At 41.3% G+C, this 20,585-nt stretch overlaps 1 protein-coding gene across 1 annotated transcript in view; it reads right to left on the bottom strand.

Annotated features, from left to right (window-relative positions):
* The window catches only part of rxfp1 (relaxin family peptide receptor 1), a 121,092-nt gene that overhangs the window by 43,336 nt on the left and 57,171 nt on the right, over positions 1-20,585 (bottom strand). Inside the window, exons 6-7 of the mRNA XM_048599362.1 lie at positions 15,155-15,226; positions 5,133-5,204 (exon numbers count right to left, since the gene is read on the bottom strand). Coding sequence (XP_048455319.1) covers positions 5,133-5,204; positions 15,155-15,226 — 144 coding nt within the window. The remainder of the gene's footprint in view (positions 1-5,132; positions 5,205-15,154; positions 15,227-20,585) is intronic.

Raw genomic sequence — 20,585 nt, 5'->3', positions numbered from 1 at the left:
TCCACAGGGACCACTCTCTCCGTGACTCCCTTGTCCGCTCCACACTCCCCTCCAGCCCCACCACACCCGGCACTTTTCCCTGCAACCACAGGAAGTGCCCCCACACCTCCTCCCTCACCCCCATCCCAGGCCCCAAGAAGACTTTCCACATCAAGCAGATGTTCACCTGCACATCTGCTAATGTGGTATACTGCATCCGCTGTTCCCGTTGTGGCCTCCTCTACATCGGGGAAACCAAGCGGAGGCTTGGGGACCGCTTTGCAGAACACCTACGCTCGGTTCGCAATAAACAACTGCACCTCCCAGTCGGGAACCATTTCAACTCCCCCTCCCATTCCTCAGATGACATGTCCATCCTGGGCCTCCTGCAGTGCCACAACGATGCCACGCAAAGGTTGCAGGAACAGCAACTCATATTCCGCTTGGGAACCCTGCAACCCAATGGTATCAATGTGAATTTCACAAACTTCAAAATCTCCCCTCCCCCTACCGCATCCCAAAACCAGCCCAGCTCGTCCCCGCCTCCCTAACCTGTTCTTCCTCCCACCTATCCCCTCCTCCCACCTCAAGCCGCACCCCCATTTCCTACCTACTAACCTCATCCCGCCCCCTTGACCTGTCCGTCCTCCCTGGACTGACCTATCTCCTCCCTACCTCCCCACCTACACTCACCTTTACTGGCTCCATCCCCGCCTCTTTGACCTGTCTGTTTCCTCTCCACCTATCTTCTCCTCTATCCATCTTCTGTCCGCCTCCCCCTCTCCCTATTTATTTCAGAACCCCCTTCCTCTCCCCCAATTCTGATGAAGGGTCTAGGCCCGAAACGTCAGCCTTCCTGTTCCTATGATGCTGCTTGGCCTGCTGTGTTCATCCAGCTCTACACCTTGTTATCTCTAATTTTTCCCAGTTCTGTTGAGAAGTCATTCACCTGCAACGTTGGGCTTAATCTTCCCATGTAGGGAGGTGAATGCCTCAAGTTAGGTCTCTGCTGCTCTGTGGGACGCAGAGGGGCACATATGCATTGATTATGCAGGATATTTAAATTTCCGATGGCTTTTTTCACTCTGCTCAGACTGCTATTAATTCAATATCACAGTGAGATCAGATGACCAAAAACATAAAGACTTCAGTTGTTTACCTGTTTTTCTTTGTATGGGTTTACTTAAAACTCTTCACAGTAGGTACAAAGCCTGTTCAGCAACAGAACTCAAAATAAATCAGCTCGAGTGCCAAAGAGCAATTGCAACCATAACAATGCTCTCCTGCCGCCTATTCCCAACAGTGTTCAACCTTGTTCTGGTTCACCCTCCCCTCTCACTCACCCACCAATGCTCAAACCCTCCTAAAAATGTTTACCCTGACACTGACAATGTTCAAGACCCCCTCCCTCCACCTCCAGTGATCTTTGCACTTCCCTCCCAGCTCACTCTCCAGACAGTGCTCACCCTTACCTACACCCACTTCCTACCGACCTTCCAGAATCCATGCCTCCTGTCTGGCCAATGACATAACAGTCAGCACTGTTAATGAGCGCAGTGGATGAGGGAGCATTGTCAGGAAGGTGTGCATCATCAGCGGACTAAGGGGAGATCAGCACTGTCAGCGGCAGATGGAGGGGGTTGAGAATTGTCAGAGGCGGGGAGGGATTTGAGAGTTATTGGGGGAGAGGAAGGGTGAGCATAGTTGGGTCGGTGGGGGCAATAACTTGACTATTTCAAAGCAATCAGGTAGACTTTAAAAGGAAATTACAACTTCTTGATTCTCTTTGATAGCCATTCAAAGTTGATCAAAGTCCATTGGACAAAACACCAATGATGAAGTAGTAGTTGAGTTATGGTATATCTTTACTTGCCATGTATCACCAGAGGAACTTGACTCTGATAATGGCTCCCAATTCTATTTAGCTCTGTTATAAAATTTTATGGAACAAAATGGTATTATTTCCTGACAGCAAATGGAAATCCAAAAACATTTGGTGGTATAGTTAAAGAAGCTTTCAAGAAAAATGTGCTGCATGGGTGTTAAATTTCAAAATGAAAGAACGGCTGACTAATATTCTTTTGCATCAAAGAATGCTGTGCATATTACTACAAGCTATATGCTTTTTGAACATCTGATGAAAAGAACATATCTGAGTCTGATAAACGTAAAGTCCCCACAGCCCTGCTCTGTCCCATTCGAGATGGCTGGTGGTGAGTTTAACCTGAGGGTCAGCATACCTCAGGTTCAGAGGTGGGGTGTTCACGGTAACCTCAGCTGGTGCAAGAATCGAACCTGTGCTGTTGGCATCGCTCTGCATCTTCAGCCAACTGAACTAACTGATCCCTGGGTATTCCTCTTTGAAGGAGCTGTTCACACTCCCTGAGCAGAATCCCTGTCCTAGTTCTACCTCTGCCTTTGGTACCTATGAAAATCATATGTACCAATGGATCCTCCCCCTCCCACTACAGGCTTGTCTGCAGTGTAAAGCAGATGTCCTGAACTTTGGTATCTGGCAGGTAACACAGCCATCTGAACTCTTGCTTTCAACTGCACATTCTCCCCGTGTGTGTGTGGGTTTCCTCTGGGTGCTCCGGTTTCTTCCCACAATCCAAAGATGTGCAGGCTAGGTGGATTGGCCATGCTAAATTGCCCGTAGTGTTCAGGGATGTGTAATTAGGTGCGGTATAGGGCGATGGGTCTAGGTGGGATGCTGTGAGGGTTGGTGTGGACTTGTTGGGCCAAAGGGCCTGTTTCCACACTGTAGGGATTCTATTCTAGAGAACTATATCGATACATTTGACCATGTGTCCCCTACTACTGCTACGTTCCTTGTTTGAATGGCTTTCTGTACTGTGGTCAGTTTGCTCATCTGGTGCTCTAGAACTAGCCACACCCTTCGTCACGGTGTTCCAGTGCAGCTAAAACACTGATGTCTATCTAGCAATATGGAAAATTACCAGATGTGGATCTACCCACAAAAAAACAGGACAAAATGTCCAAATCAATCTACTCTTTTTCATCAGCAAAGTGATGGAGTCACTGACAGTGTTAGGAAGCAGCATTCGGGTTTGTACATGATACAAAGATAGAAAGCTGTGAAGAGGATACAAAGAAATATAATACAGTTTAAGTGAGAAGGCAAAAAATTGAGTATGATGCAGTATAATGTGGGAAAATGTAAGATTGTGCACTTTGGCAGGAGGAACAGAAAAAGCACAATACTATTTAAATGGAGGATCTGCAGAATGGTGTGATAGAGAAGGATCTATGTGTCTCTAAATTACAAATGATGGCATGCATGTACAGCAATTAGAAACGCAAATGGAATGTTACCCTTCATTGCAAGGAGGATGGAGCATAAAAATAGGAAAGTCTTGCTCCAATTGTACAGTGCACTGGTGAGAATGCAATTCAAATATTATGTGCAATGTTGATTTCCTTACTTCAAAAGGGAAATAATTGCTTTGCAAGCAGTTCAGAGAAGGCTCACTAAGCTGATTCCTAGAATTAAGAAATTGTTTAATGAAGACAAGTTGAATGAGTTGGTTCAATACTTGTTGGACTTTAGAAGAATGAGTTGTGACCAAACCCCAAAGATTGATCAAGCCACAGCTCCATCAGTTTACTTCCTTAGTGATTACAGTTCTACCACCTTCCTTCTTCCTTCAATCTCCTGATTTAAATGCATTACAGGGATTATTTTGTATCATTTACAGTGAAGACAGAAGTAAAGTATTTATTCATTATACCTTCCATTTCTTTAGCATCTGCAATTAACTCCCTATCTAACCTTCTAGAGGGCAAATACTCATTTTACTTACTTTTGTATTGTTAGATACCTACAGAAACACTTGCTGCCTGTTTTATATTTCTAGCCAGTTTCCTCCCATGCTTTGATTTATTTCCCTAATTAACAGTGTATTCATTGTCTGCGATTTTATATACTGACCTGTCATCACCTTTGCATAATTACATGCTTTTCCCTTTGGCTCATGCTGTCCTTAACTGCCTTAGTTAACCACAGATGGTGGGTTCTGCTTTTTTTATAGTCTTTCTTTGTAGTAAGAATCTACTTGGTCTGAATATTCTGAAATATCCCTTTAAATGTTTGCCACTGCCTCCCTACTGATCCATCCCCTTGCTTAATATCCCAGTTCACTTCAGCTAGCTTAGCTTTCATGCCGACACATAGATAACTTTTAACAAATTTAAAATTAGTCTAAGACCCATTCTTTCAACCTGGAAATAAAATGCAATCATACTGTGGTCACTGTCTGTCTTTGCTCTGAGATCATTAATTAACATTGTCACTCTGATTCTATAGGCAGACAAGGCTGTGGGCCAAGTGCTATACAATGGAATCAAAATAGTTAGGTGTTTGTTTTCAACCACCACAGGTGCTATGTGCTGGGGAACCTTTTTCTGTACTGTAGATCTCAATGACCCTATCTACAATATTACTTAATACAAAATCTAGTATTGTCTGCTCTTTGATTGGTTCCAGAATGTGATCCTCTAAGCAACTATCTCAAAAGCATTTTATGAAATCCTTATCAAAACTATTGTTACCAATCTATTTCCTATTTATACATAGATAAATTCACCCATAATTATTGCCCTCCCTTTATCACAATCATTTGGTTTCCAGAAGCAAAACAGAGAAAAAATGGTGACACCTGTTCTATCAGATCTTCTGTAAAGCACTCAGGGTTTTTCCAGGGATTCACTTAGAAGATAACGTATTTATGTGCCAAACAAATATAGGAAATAGGAGAAGTGCACCTGCCTGTCCAAATTCATATTCATTCAGATTGTCAAGTGGATGCAGATCAGGAAATACACCTAGTAACTGTATCTCATACCATATTCTAACCAAGCTTAAAATGTGGGTTTCAGTGGTTGTGGACTCAGTGGACTAAACTTCTGCCGTCAGATTGAAGGTGGTACTTTCTTTTTCAGTACCATCTTTTGGCTTCTGCCTATTGAATCCAGTGATCATTTTTGAATAATAGCCATTGAGAGGACATAGTAGATTCATGTCGTGTGCACAATCAAGTGAAAAATGCACTTCAGATAACGAGAGGAAAGTGGAGGAAAACCATCTCTTCCAAGTTTTCATCGATACTAAAGAGACAAGTAAAAGCACCTACAGCCATTCGACTTGATGGAGATCTTCAAACACACCTGGTGGCAGGTATGTTATGCGATTGTTGTTCAAATACCTGTGAAGAAACATATATAAATCTAATGTGATGTTACTTACATCATTCAGTATTATTATTTTTACAACCTTTTGTTGTTCTCACCTATAGATGACGTAAATGTTTTGTTGCATGTACATCAATGGTCTATATTCACGTACCAACACCATGGCAACTAGGTGAGAATTTCTGACAAAACATACCCCTAATGCTACCATCCACCCCCAGGGTAATTCTCCTCATCACTAAGATTTCCAGATTATTACAATATACAGTAAGTTAACAAAGATCAGATTCCAAATAATTAGTCAATTCAGCTCGTGTTTCTTGGATAAGCAACTTAATTTCAAATAGCAAATAGCACGACAAGTTTGCTAACAAAGTACTGGAATCCAACGGGGAATTAAAATAACTAACTGGTATTCTTTGCTATGATCAATGATGTGGGCTTTTTCCACTTCAAATATGTTGATTACACAGTTACTGAAAATGTAGCTTTCAGAATCTCACATGCCAACTGCAGAGTACAGAATACACTTTAATCTCAATTGGAACGTGATTATGACAAGTGCTTCATTTAAAATAAATCATTCTCTCCAATCCATGACCAAACAACGGCACAATCCAACATCATAGCACCATCAAACTGTTAGATAGATTTTATCTAGGTGGGTCTAAAATGGCATGTACGGAGCAGTTCTTTTGCTAAATGAGCGAACATACTATGTATATTAACATAATAACATTCCCTCTCTAATTAGCAAAAGCTCTTATGGGTCTAAGAGACATGGGCAATGCCGAGGTGTGTGGTAGAGCTGGACATGAAGGCTGGTGAGACCCATCTCGATGTTGAGATAATCTTGTTCTATATGTTATGCTTTTCATAAGCAGCGTGGCAAGATTCGCATTGGGCTGTAGCAAAATGCCAATTGATGGGAATCTACGCTTATTAAGTTCCTTGTTAAAGCAATAATTCTCCTTATTAACCCATCTTTCACCAAGCAAGCTAGATGCCAGGAAAACTGGACCAGGAAACTAGAGGTTGTTGTACCTGGTGGATTCAGCTCACCACTTGCTTTGAATGACCTCCATACAGGACACTGGGCAACAACAGGAGAGGGCATGATCCATGGACACCAGTCATATGCACCATTCATCCATAAACACTGGCATCCAGCATCTGCCAATGCATCATGACCATCATGACATCTCTCTGATGGCAGCACAGATGTGCATTGCAGGGTGCATCGGTAACTACCACTGAAAGGCTGCAGCAGGAATACTTTGCAGGGACAGGCACCCATTTCATAGAATGGACCAGGTTGCACTTCAGGTCTGCTCACTTGGTCTCTTAGGGCTCATTCACTTAGTACCTACTTGCATGATTGCACCATTCATGCCTTGCTTTGCCGTGCTGTACCATGCCTGTCAGCACATTGTTGTTTCAACCAGTGCCAAAAGCTTTTACTACTGCTCTTTAGCACAGACTCTTAGACAGATTCCGTGCTATGTCTGTCAGTGTGGAATTGTCCTGAGTTGGGGGATCACTAACACCAACAGCATGTGCTAGTTTTCTGCATAACATACTGTATATTCATTCAACCAAATGGCCATATCATAATCTGGTGGGAAATATACCTCAGTCAAGGGGGATGCGCCATTGATCAAGGTGTCCCAGTAAAGTCAATTATAACCACAATCTGCACGCAATCCAGGGGCTTTGACACAGTCAGTTATCTGTTTGGAAAGCTGATGGTCAGGGGATCTGTCCCAGTACAATATGGGGCTGGGGGTTTCAGTAGTCAGAACCATACGGCCAACCCTAGCAGTTAGCAGAATTCTGTATTATTAGCCTGGGAGTTGCTAATATAGCAGTCAGGGGTCTGGGCAGTCACGTCTAAATGCTGTTCAAAGTCAATCAGAGGTCTGGGGTGATTACAGTCCTAGGTGTCCAGTGCTGTAATTTCCCACACACGGTTATTGCTGATCACAGTACTGGCGTCTGATTTAGAAGCTGTCAGTGTGCACGGGATTCCGAGGCCTGTGCAGCTGGTAAGAAAATTAGTGGGAATGCCATCTGTCCGCCAAATTTTCAGGTGGATTCAAGAGAGGGGGTGGTAAATGGCAGATGTGGTGAAGGAGTCAAGGTTGTGGAGGGAAAGCAGAGGCATTTGTAGGAGTGGAAGTAGAATTGGGAGCGTTCAGAAAAGAATTTGGGGGTATGGTAATCTATGGGGGGCGGGAGTGTGATTGATTCTGACCATCGCCATTGCCTCAATTGTGGCACGGTGGCTCAGTGGTTAGCACTGCTGCCTCACAGCGCCAGGGACCCAGGTTTGATTCCACCCTCAGGCGACTGTGTGAAGTTTGCACATTCTACCTGTGTCTGCATGGGTTTGCTTTGGGTGCTCTGGTTTGCTCCCACAGTCCAAAGGTATGCAGGCTAATTGGATTGGCCATGCTAAATTGCCCGTGGTGTTCAGCGATGTGTAGATTAGGTGGGTTATAGGGGGATGGGTCTGGGTGGGATGCTCTCAGTGTCAGTGTGGACTTGTTGGGCTGAAGGGTCTGTTTCCACGCTGTAGGGATTCTATGATCTATGATTAAAGAGGAGTGCAAAGGAGCAGGATAGGCATCATCAAGATGTAATGTTGGAATTCAAGGGACAAGGAGGATAATTATAAATCAATTTGGTAATGGTCCAGTGGTATTATCACTAATCTGTTAATCCAGAGATCCAGATAATGCATTGAGGTCCTGCGTTCAAATCCCACCAATCATTGAGAGTGGTAGACTGGTTGGCTCATTGATTCTACAAAGCGTATTTTCTGAAATGCACTGCCTGGGAGGGTAGTTGAGGCAGGAAACCTCACGACCTTTAAAAAGTACTTGGTTGAGCACTTGAAATGCTATAAAATTCAAGGCTATGGGCTAAGTACTGGGAAGTGGGACTTGTATAGATTTAGCATAGTTTAGTCAGTGTAGACCTGATGGACCGAAGAGACTCTTCTGCACTGTATAATTCTAAGTTCAATGTGGCGGGTCTCCACTTGGAGCAATGGTGGAAGTGGGCTGTCAGGGTAATGTGGTAATTTTGTGCTGCAATGATGGATTTTGGGTATTGTAAAATATGGGGTTATGAGCTATACGCCAATCTGTACTGGGCAGTTAGTAGGCTCCAGAGAGAACTGAAGAACAGGTGAACTTGTCATTTGCTGTAAGCTAACAGTAAAGTCTTATTCCATACCTGTGCACTCTGTAAAAACTCAATACAAGTCAGAACCAGCCCATGAATATGACTGAAGAATCACTACTATGACTCATCTCTTAAAGGGACATGGTCCCAACATAACATAACCCAACTACAATATACACAATGTATTAGTGGCTAAACTGCTAAATATGAAAATGTCATTAAAGCCTTCAATTGATACTTCAGGGCTCAAACATTTGTGACAAAAATTGGGCATGGGCACCAAAGATTCTGCAGGTGATTTCTGGTGTACAGATATTATGGTTAAAGGCAACAAACCTCATTTTAACTTGGATACAAGAGCCAGGTGCATCTATTCTTTCAAATGCTAAACCACGGTTGAAGCTTGAGTTTCTCGATCTGTCATCCATTCAAATTCAGGGTACAGGAGGAATTCTAATCAGAGCATAAGGACGGATGCATGTCTTGATACAATGGGAGACAAATCATTAATACTTTGTATGTTACTAATTCTAATTATCACTGTTCTCCATTAAGTATAGTAAGATCATTTTTGTGATCGTTCTTTAGAGCAGCATGTTCTGGAGCTGAACCAAGAACAGGCTATACCAGATATGGTATTCTGTAATGTGTCAGGATTAATTAATAATCTCAGACTAAGGATATTAAGAAAAGCATCATACTTAAGGAAAAAGAACATGATTGCATGAATATCAGTGGCTGATCAGAACATTAGTAACAAAGAAACATAGAAACATAGGAAGTAGAAGCAATAGACCATTCAGCCCCTCAAGGTTGCTCCTCCATTCAATACGATCTGGTCTGATCATCCACATTAGTACCCTCTTCTCGCTTTCTCCTTATATCTTTTGATTCCTTTTCTTTAAGGACTGTACTTAACTTATTTTGAAAACATTCAAAGTTTTGGCCTCAACTACTTTCTGTGGCAGAGAATTCATCAGCTCATAACTCTCTGGATGAAGAAATTTCTCCTCATCTCAGGTCTAAATGGACTACCCAAGATCGTTAGACTGTGACCCCTGTTTCTGGACTTCCTGGTCATCAGGAACATCCTTCCTGCATTTACCCTGTCTAGTCTTGTTAGAATTTTATAGGTTTTGATAAGGTCCCCATTCATTCTTCTAAACTCCAGTGAATATTGTTGTATTGGATCCAGTCTCTCTTCATACATTAGACCTGCCATCCCAGGAATCAGTCTGGTAAAACTTTGTTGCACTTCCTCTGTAGTCAGAACATCCTTCCTCAGATAAGGAGCCCAAAACTGTACACAATACTCCTCGTGTGGTCTCACCAAGGTCATTTACAAATACAGCAAGACATCCCTACTCCTGTACTTGAACCTTCATGTTATCAAGGCTAACATGCCATTTGCCTTCTTCACTGCCTGCTGCACCTGCATGCTTATTTTCAGCAACTGTTGTATAAGGACATCCCTCTTTATCAATCTGTCACCCTTCAGACAGTAATCTGCCTTCCTGTTTTTGCTACCAAAGTGGATAACCTCATATTTATACACATTATACCCATTATACTTTATACATGCATTTGCCCACTCACTCACTTAACTTGTCCAAATCACACGGAAGGATCTCTGCATCCTCCTCGCAGCTTTGTGTCACCTGCAAATTTGGCCAAATACATTTCATTCCATCATCTAAATCACTAATATATATTGTGTATAGCTGGGGTCCGAGCCCTCATCTCTGCAGTACCCTACTAGGCTGTCACTTAGAAAATGACCATACTTTATTCCTACTTCCCTGTCCTTCAACCAGTTTTCAATCCATGTCAGTACACTATCCCCAGTGCCATGCTCAAATATCTGGCAAATGAAATATAATGTGCAAAAATGTGCAATTGTTAACTTTGTCAGGAAGAATGAAAAGGCAGAGTATTACTAAACGGAGATTGACTACAGAATTCTGAGGTGCAGAGGAACCTAGCTGTTCTGGTGTATAGAGTCACAGAGTCATATAGCACGGTAAGAGACCCTTCGGTCCAACCAGTCCATGCCAAACATAATCCCAAACTAAGCTAGTCCCACCTGCCTGCTCCTGGCCCATATCCCTCCAAACCATTCCTATTCATTTATCTATCCAAATGTCTTTTAAATATTGTAATTGTAACCACATCCACCACTTCCACTTCCACGCCTCTTGTAAAAAATTTGCCTGTCATGTCTATTTCAAATCTCTCTCCTCTCACCTTAAAAATGTGCCACCTAGACTTGAAATCCCCGATCATAGAAAAAAGACAGCCACCATTAACTCTATCTAGACCCGTAATTATTTCATAAACAGAATTCTGTTACGTCGCCTCTCAACGTTCCATGCTCTAGTGAAAAAAGTCCCAGCCTATCCAGCCTTTCTTTATGACTCAAACCTTCCACATCCAGCAACATCCTGGTGAACCTCTTCTGAACCCTCTCCAGCTTGATAATACCCTTCCTATAACTGGATGACCAGAACTGGACACAGTATTCCAGAAGAGGCCTCACCAATGTCCCGTACAACCTCAACATGCCTTCCCAACTCCTATACTCAAAAGGACTGAGTAATGAAGGCAAGCGTGCCAAATGCCTTCTTAACCACCCTGTCGATATGTGATGCAAACTTTGAAGACTTATGTACTTGAACCCTTAGTCCCTCTGTTCTACAATGCTACCCAAGGCCCTACCATTAAATGTATAAGCTCTACCCTTGTTTATTGTACCAGAATGCAATACCTCACATTTATCCAGATTGAACTTCATCTTCCATTTCTCAGTCCATTGACCCATTTAATCAAGATCCCTTTGTAATCTTAGAAAACCTTTTTCACTGTCTACTATGCCACCAATTTTGATATCATCCACAAACTTATTAACCATCCTTCCATATTCTCAATCCAAGTCATTTATATAAATGACAAACAAAAAAGGACCTAGAACCAATCCCCATGGAACACCACTGGTGACAGGCCTCCAGTCTATAAAGCAAACCTGCACCACCACTCTGTCTCCTGCCATTAAGCCAATTATGTGCCCAATTGGCAAGCTCATCTTGAATCCCAGCGACCTAACTTTACTGATTAGTCTATCATGTGGAACCTTGCCACAGGTACCAGGCTGGACCTGGAGGAGAACTAGACGAAGCAGTTCACCTGGGAACAAGATCAAATTACACACGGGAAGGTGAGTACACGGATGTGGGTGGCTGGGATTGCTGAAGGACATACTATACAGAGTAGATGGAGTCACTTTCATGTAGAATTCTCTTCATCTGAACTAGTTAACTTATTAGGACCCATTGAGAAAAGCTTGTTTAGGTTACAACCCAAAAGTGGCCAATCAGCCAACCAGACTCTGGTGTTAATTCTTCATGTGAACAATATCCAAATCTCATGTACCTGCCCTTTGCTCACCTATCTCACTTTCTCCAATCACTAACTCAAATGAATTCCACAGCTTCACAACCCTCAAAGGGACCCTTTAGAACTAAGATGAGGAGGAATTTCATCAGTTAGACAGTGTTGAATCTGAGGAACTCATTGTCACAGGAGGCAGGAGAGGCTAAGTCATTGAGTGTCTTTAAGACAAAGATAGATAGGTTCTTGGTAAGGAGATCAAGGGTTCCAAGGAGAAGGTAGGAGAATGGCTTTGAGAAACATATCAGCCATGATCAAATGGCGGCGCAGACTTGATGGGCCAGATAGCCTAACTTTGCTCCTAACAATATGGGTGAACTGTACACAGACCTCAACATATTGTAAATACATGAATCCTGCCTCTCAGCAGAGATATTGCAGGTCATCAACATTTTCATTGCACCAGTCATTTTGTATTTCTCTTAAAAGCTCATAGAACATTTGTTTATATAAGGCTATGCTAAATTGCCCATAGTGTTCAGGGATGAGTAGATTAGGTGGGTTATAGGGGGATGGGTCTGGGTAGGATGCTCTGAGGGTTGGTGTGGACTTGTTGGGCTGAAAGGCCTGTTTCCACACTGTAGGGATACTAGGAAATTAGCTTGGTTGTTGACTGCGGGACTGCTAGAGGGCTTTTTGTCTGAGATGATGGGAGATGCTTTCAACATTCTCATCAAACCAGTCTTGATGCTTGAAATTGCAGCATTCCAGGACATCTCCAAAGTCTTGAAGATTTGACTATGGAGCTGTCTCCACTCATCTTATAAGTCACTTGAGGAAGAAAGATGAAGATATGGGGTGGTATCATGTTGTGTGGCAAGTTGTCTAAGCTTCTGAAGAGTTTGACATCCAGCTTTGACCGTGCTTGACATGGTGATTTTCAATGATTTGGCTGCCTCTTTGTCACTTTTTAATCCTTGTCTGAGTAGCACAAAGTCAAGGCTATGTGCAGATAAAGGATTATAACCACCTGTGCATCTGTAACAATCACGTCTTCACTTCTCAATGACAAAGAACTTGGTTACATGTCTGTGGGTCACACTTTACGGTTAAATGAAGGAATTTGATTATATTGGAGTAAAGCTTCATGGTGCTGCCCCCATTCTCTTGGCTGAAGAAGTGAGGAGGATCCAAGACATCAAGGTAACCTGATAGTTGTAGTGAAGACAAGTACAATATGTTTCTCTGTGTTTGCCTTTTGCCCAAGTCTAAATTTCACTACCATTGCGTACCTTGAAAATATCAAATAGCAGTATTTGCAGGTGTTACCCACAATGAATTTGGTTTTGCCCTTCAAAACTCTATCTCTTTACTGTGGGGTGAAAGTATAAAACTTGCTGTTAACAATATTCATTACTTATCCATTATTGTTGTGCATTTGGTAAGTATGGTGGACTGAGTCTGATCATGTGATAATGATGATGTCATCAGCCATTTTGGGAGGGAAACAGCTTAGTCTAACCTTGCTGCCTGTAGAGTGAACATCTCCTTTATAAAACACCTACTGTTTATTGCTTCAGCCTCCCGATCCTTCTTGGAACTTAATAATTATCATTCTTTTTTTCTAGTCAATTCCAGCCAAATTCTATTATAGATCTATAGAAAAATAATATTTACTGTCCCAATAAGTACAGTACTCTATCACATGCATTAAAGATAGGTAATGAGCAAATAGTCAATTCTTGTTAACTTAGTAAAACACTCCTTATTACCAGTCAAAGCATCAATGTAAGTATTGTGGCACGAAGGATAAATTGGCAGATTGTTCCTGATGATATTTTTCCATTAGAGTACAATTACAAATGTTTTAACAAATAAAGTAGGAAATAACTGTGATCAGTGTAGTGATTGTAACGAGGTCAGCCCAATGGATCTCATAGAATATGAGCTCTCTGATTGGGGGGATTAATCTGATCCAAGCAGGGAGCCCTGGCTGACATAAAAGGGTTGAATGTCAGGGATCCTGACACTCTAGTGCTTCACTCAGTAAGAGGTAGTGCTATAGTCAAAGGTATGTATTTGTAAATAAAGGGTGATTGGTGATGGGTTGCAGGCACCTGAAGAATTATCTCAATCAGCATTATTGCACAAATGTACATCAGTGCACTCTCATACTATATGCCCCTTTGTGTTACTTTAAGACAGTACTGTATCTTTTATAAAAGCAAACTAGTTTGGATGCTGTGTAATAAAAACAGGAAGTACTGGAGATACTCAGTAGGTCTGGGGAGAGAGAAATAGAAATCACATCTTGAGTTAAATGCAACTCTTCTTCAATGGTTGACTTATGAGCATGTCTCAATTTATTCATCTAAATATTTTGTGCCTCCCTTTAAAATTTTATTATAATAGGAACATCAGAAGTGCCATGGGCCTGCTAATGTCTCTCTTCTGCAAATTAGGTGCAGCAATAACTGAGCACCTCTTCAGGATTAAATGGCAGTCATGATAAGTGCAGTTCTACTAAGGACCAGGGAGAAGTGCTCTTTCGTTCCCTATTCCCTGTGTCCCCATACACAAAATTTTGTCAACAATAGTAAACAGCCAATCAATATTAATCTTTTGCCTCATGGATCAATTAACATATTTTCAATTGCTCTGCATATTGCAGAGAATTGGCAATTGTATTTTATTTGATACTTTAAAGACTAGTACAAAATTTACATACAGTAAGGATGTCTTGAATTAGTGAGACAGAATATGCAGCACATATAAATGGATATTAGTTATATTTTTCAGCCCCTTAATTCAGTATTTAAAGTATTAAAATAATTCCAGAGTATGAATCAACTGTTGCAACATGCTTTGTGTATGAAGGTCAATGCAGTACAATGGAGTCTCTCAAGATAATGATGGTAATGGTTTATTATTTGCAAACTATTAACTGTAGTGATACCTCACAGGTTAACTTAAATCTGTAGCTCATAGGCTAACATATATGTAATAATCAAAAATTAGAACATTACTCAATGCAGGATCAGTGGTATTCATTTAAATTCCTATTTTGCTGAGAGGAAAATAATCTGTTCAAATTTCTTTGCAGTAAGACTGAAAAATTATGAAGTGGATAAAGCATGGGAAAAGAGTTAAAGGCTTGGATACCCTTTCATTTGTCATAGCCTGAGAAAAACAACTGGCCACAGAGACTGTATGGCTTAATTAACCCAACAATTATGCTAATACAATGTCTGCTGGTGACTTCTGGCTTTGGTTGGTCAAATCTGGTAAACAGTGGATCTTCTGCCACAATTATGTTAGATGATCAGGAGAATCCCTGCGGAATTTCAGGTTCTTAATCTAGATGAAGGAATTTGATGTCAATGATACTCACAGTTTAGTTAGATTATGCAGTCCTTTAAAAGCTCGTTCAGAAATTGTTGTAATTTCATTGTTTCTAAGGCTTCTAAAAGAAAATGCAATGTCATTAATTTGAAATGTCAAATTAACAAATGGAGCTGCAACCAAAATAATAAGAATTAGATGACTTGTGATTTGAAATAGATGCCACCCCTAATAGCTGTAGGTCTAAAACAATGAGAGCTCCATTAAATCAAGTATATTTGTAGATTCATTCAACAATACATTCATTTTGCAATGTAATATGTATTTTTCTTTCTTCCTTTACATTACCCCATTGCTCTCCATAGAGATAAGCATCTTGCCATTTGGTCAGTTGCTAGCAAATGCAGAACTTGAAGTCAGATTGACTATTTCTGGTTTCCTTCCTCTGGGCCTATTGAAGAATGTAGCATTGGTTTTATTCTTCCCTTTCATAGGGTGGCTGAGGCGAAGAATTCTTTGGAAAATTCAAGAGTTAACCTCCTTTTACATAAAGCAGCACTTTATTGGTGATCCCTGTACACCAATATGCTCAAAGCATTTGAATTGCTTTCAGCAACAAGTTGATGACAATAATGTATCTGGATCCTTTGATGTTTTGCCAAGTCTTCTAATCTATATCAACAGAACTTTCAGAGATTGAAACAATTTGGTTAAAAATTTAATAGGTTAAAATATTAATCACACCTGAATTATTCAAATTTATAGCTGATTTCAATTAAATGCCATGTAGCCAACCACTTCTCATTCAATCCTACTTGCAAATCTACAGTGAAAACAGCAACAATTTGCACTTAACCAGCCCCTTGAGGTTTGCTAATAGATTGGACTGATTCCTGGAGAATGTCACATGACATTTGATACAGTCTACAAATATTATTGTATTTATTTAATGACTTGATATTGAATTATAAATAACTTGTGTGAAAATTCAAAGCTACACAGTTTAGCACTGATCACCTACCGTGCTAGATTATACAAGATGATAACTGCCAAATAAATTATTGCTTGAACCCTGATAAAAAACAGAGCACTAAACAGCTTTATTTAGAATCATTGTAACAGTGAACAACATCTGCTCTGAAGAGACTTTAATTGACTTCATACTCTTCCAAGTATCAAAAATGTCACCAAAGAGCAAATCATTAATCTTTCTGACCTATGACTTCAGAAATTTTCATAATAAGGAAAGAAATGCAAACTTTGGATTTTCTAATCTTAATTGAGCAATTCATAAAACTGAAGCAAAAGCAAAATATTGCAGATCTGAAATAAGAATACAAAAGAGCTGGCAAAACTCAGCATATCTGGAAGCATCTGTTGAGTTATGTCTCACAGTTAGAATGCAATATTCCTTTAACGGACATGCTCATAGTATCATTACCATGTTATGTCATGTGACCTGATGGTATAAACGTCTGTTTCCATCTTACTGAATCTTCTTGTAGCTGAGGGAAGTGCAGCAGAGTTTACCTCCAAAATGTATAGCTTGAGCTCAGACATGCAAGTGCCCATGATTGTAATATATTTGCAGAAAGCAGGAGTCCTATTGAAACTCTGTGGAATCCTTTCGTTCTGTGTTACCCACGTCTGTTTATTTGTTATTGGAGCTACCATAAGTATCACTTCATGAGGCATGAATACTCTGAAGCTAAAATGCCCTTCATTGTACCTACAGAAGATCGGGAGGGTAGAACAGATCAGGGTCAACAATGATGGCTGTTTATAAAGAAATCAGTCACAGATCATGTTGATCACGTTAGCATGTGTGGAGAGGAACATTAATGTTTCAAGTTGGTGACCTGTGATATTATGGACTCCAGAATCATAGAATCCCCACAATGTGGAAACAGGCCCTTCGGCCCACCAAGTCCACACTGGGTATTGATGCCTCATGAAGTGATACTTATGGTAGCTCCAATAACAAAAGAACAAGACGTGGGTAACACAGACAAAAGGATTCCACAGAGCATCCCACCCAATCTACACATCCCGGGAACACTATGGGCAATTTAGCATAGCCAATCCACCTAGCCTGCGCATCTTTGGACCGTGGACCGAGGAAACCGGAGCACACCCATGTAGACATGGGGAGAATGTGCAAACTCCACAGACAGCCTCCTGAGGGTGGAATTGAACCCAGGTCCCTGGTGCTGTGAGGCAGCAGTGCTAAGCACTGTGCTACCCTGTAACTGTTGATAGAGTGAATGAATCAACAAAGATAAACTTACAAACGAAATAAGCAGCAATAGCTGTCTGGAATGAGCTGTTAAGGGAGAAAGACAAACTGTTACGTAGAGATTGAGAGCAATTAGCCATGTCTGGGAAAATAAGGAGTTGACGCTACATAATCAAAACTGCTTGACATCTGCTTTATAATTGGATGCCTCATGCCACAAGGATAAATGACTGCCCTGCTAAAGAGTTAAAGACCGGTTTTTATTTTGAACAGACAGTTAAGGCCAAATGTAACAAGGAACCAAGAATTTATTTCCAACAAGGAAGCAAGCCGGAGTCCCATGGACCCAAGTGAGTAATCAATATGTTGGATAAAAGGACCCTAAAGAATCATCAATAATATCGCATCACAGACCTGAAGGATGAAAGACGTTTAAGAATCGAACACTACAACTCCCTGTTTAGCAGAACTCCGGAAAACAGCTTTGCATAAGGATTGAACCCTGGACACACCCACAGACAGACATTATTGGTTGGAATCAAGGCTAAATTCTACCATTAATCGGGTAATAGCTAAGTTGAGTTGCGAGGCTTACTTGAGGGGTCTTATTTTTGTTGTTACATGCTATAAAGTTTAAATTATTGTTTCAGTACTTGATCGTCTGTGAGATTTCTCAATAAGTAGCAGAATTAAAGGTAACTTGTGATGATTTATCCACAACAGACCTTTCATCAGAACTGAGGAGACATAAAAATATAAGATGCTGTAAGCCAGTAGGAAGGCTGGGGCTAGGGAGAGGCAGGAAAAACGAATGGGAAGATGTGTGATATGGTAGAAGCTGGGGAGACTAAATAGCAAAATATTTCATAATGCAGTAGCCAAAGACAGTAGAAATGGATACAGTAAAGAAACAAAATTTGTGTCCAGTGACTCATAAGTTGCTTCATAAAAACCTACAGAGTGCAACATGAAGGGAGAAAAGAAACATAATGAAAAACAACCAACCAAACAACAGGGAAGGAAAAAAGCAAAGGGAACAAAAATGGAATCTGAAGATATGACAAAGCTGTCAAACTCAATGTTGAGTCCAGAGGCTGTAGAATGGGAAGGTCCTGCTACTTGAGTTTTGAGATTCACTGGAACACTGCAGCAGGCCATGGACAGAAAATTAGAATGGGAGCAAAGTGGAGAATTAAGATGACAAGCAACTGGAAGCTCGGGGTAATGCTTGAGGACAGAGTGGAGGTATTTCATGAAGCAATCTGCCCAGCATGGAGGAGATTACATTGTGAGCAAAGAAGATACATTACTAAATTGAAAGAAATACAAAAAAATTAGTGATTCACCTGAGAGGAGTCTGTGGGGCCTTGGGCAGTTAGAAAGGACATGTGAGGTAACTTCCATATCTGATTTTAGAGGTGCTGTGAGAAGACAGCAACTGTTACGACTGACTGAGGAGTGGTCCAGAGTGTTATGGAGAAAATGTTGCTATGGAATGCTGAAAGGGGAGGAGATGTCTTTTGTGGTTACACCATGCCAGAGCTTGTCGATGTGGCAGAGGATGATTAATTGAATATGGAATCTGATGGAGTGGAGAAGAGGAATCCTATCATAGATCCGAGAGGGAGGAGAATGAGTGAAAACAAAGGTGTGTGAAGTGGATCAAGCCCAATAAACCATGCTAGGTGGGAATCTTCAGTTTAGGATAAAGGAAGATGTCAGAAGCCCTGGTGTCGAAGGTTGCAACAGAGGTGGAGAAACTGGGAGCATGGAATGGAGTCTTTACAGGAAGCATGGAAAATGTAGTCGTAGTGGCTATGAGAGTAAATGAGTCTGAAGTGAACAACATTCAACTCCACTCAGCTCCTACAAAGAAAAGGAATAGCAATCAGTACCCAAATGTGTCCCAACTATCCTGGCCTTTTTGTAGAATATGTGGAAACTCCATTATTTCAGCTCTACTCAGGCCCCCTCAACATTTTTCTTGTATCTTGATGACCATGTCAGTATCCTCTTCTGCTCCTGCCATGAACTGTAAAAATTCATTGACTTTGGTTCTGATTTCCACCTTTCGCCTGATCCACCTCTTCCTTTACCTGACTTCTCTGTCTCTGTTTCTGGAGATGGTCTATTCACCATCACTGATATCCGTAGAGCTTTGAGTGACCTATTTAAGTTTAACGTTAGAGAAGGAGTTAAAGAGTGTGTCCATTTTGAGATGGTCTCACAGCCGGCTATTGTCCTCAGCAGTACCCCATGGGGCTGCTGTCAGTCCAGTGTGATGGGGCCACTACAGCTTGGAAACATGGCAGTCCTCCTTAATTGGAGAGTGAATGGAGAGGTAGCCTCTTAATTGACCGCCTCTTTTAAGACTCCCCCTGTCTGTGAACCTGTGCAGTGTTGGAATCTGGAAATTAACCTGATCCTGATCCTAAATTGTAAACAATTTCGTTAAGATTTTGCCCAATGCTACAGAGAAGGAAGGAGGACTTTTGGGATCAGGCGGTTTTTGACTAGAAACCCAGGTTGGGCTAGAATAAGATGCTAATAGTCTTGTTCAGTTTGAGACATCAGCTGGGGAAGGAGATGGAACCAGTGAGTATGAAGTTTGGTGTGGTGTGGTATTGGTGGGGAGATGATAGTTTCAATTTTCCTAATGTGAAACTGGACAAAATTTTAGCTCATGAAAGTTTGAATTTCAAAGATAGAGGTACTTGAGTGTGGAAGAGAAGGAGAACTGGAATTTAAAAGTATACATGTGGTGCCAGCCACAAGCCTATGCCAAGGGCCAGCGTGTAGACCAAGAAAAGAAAAGCACTATACTGTTACTGGGTCAAAATCGTGGAACTCCCTTCCTAACAGAACTGTAAGTGTCCCTACACCTGAAAGACTGTAGCAACTGAAGTTGGCAGCTCATTTCCAACTTCTCCAGGGCATTTATGGATGGGCAATAAATGCTGTCCTAGGGTTAGCAGAAAGCAGCAAGGGAGCCAACAAAAGGGAAGAACATACTTCATTGTCACTAATCTGCCTGCTGCTGACACATATGTCCATGACAGCATTGGTAACTATCACACAGTCCTTGGGGAGATAAAATCCTGTCTTCATAGTGAGAATACCCTCCATTGTGTTGTGTAATACTACCCTAGTGCTAAATGGAACAAATTTTAAAGAGATCTAGCAACACAGGACTGGGTATCCACAAGGCGCTGAGGGCCCATAGCAGCAGCTGAACTGTACTCCA

The sequence above is a fragment of the Rhincodon typus genome, chromosome 1 (assembly GCF_021869965.1).
Source record: "Rhincodon typus isolate 14 chromosome 1, sRhiTyp1.1, whole genome shotgun sequence".
NCBI lineage: Eukaryota > Metazoa > Chordata > Chondrichthyes > Orectolobiformes > Rhincodontidae > Rhincodon > Rhincodon typus.
This window is presented reverse-complemented; position numbering and strand designations above follow the sequence as displayed.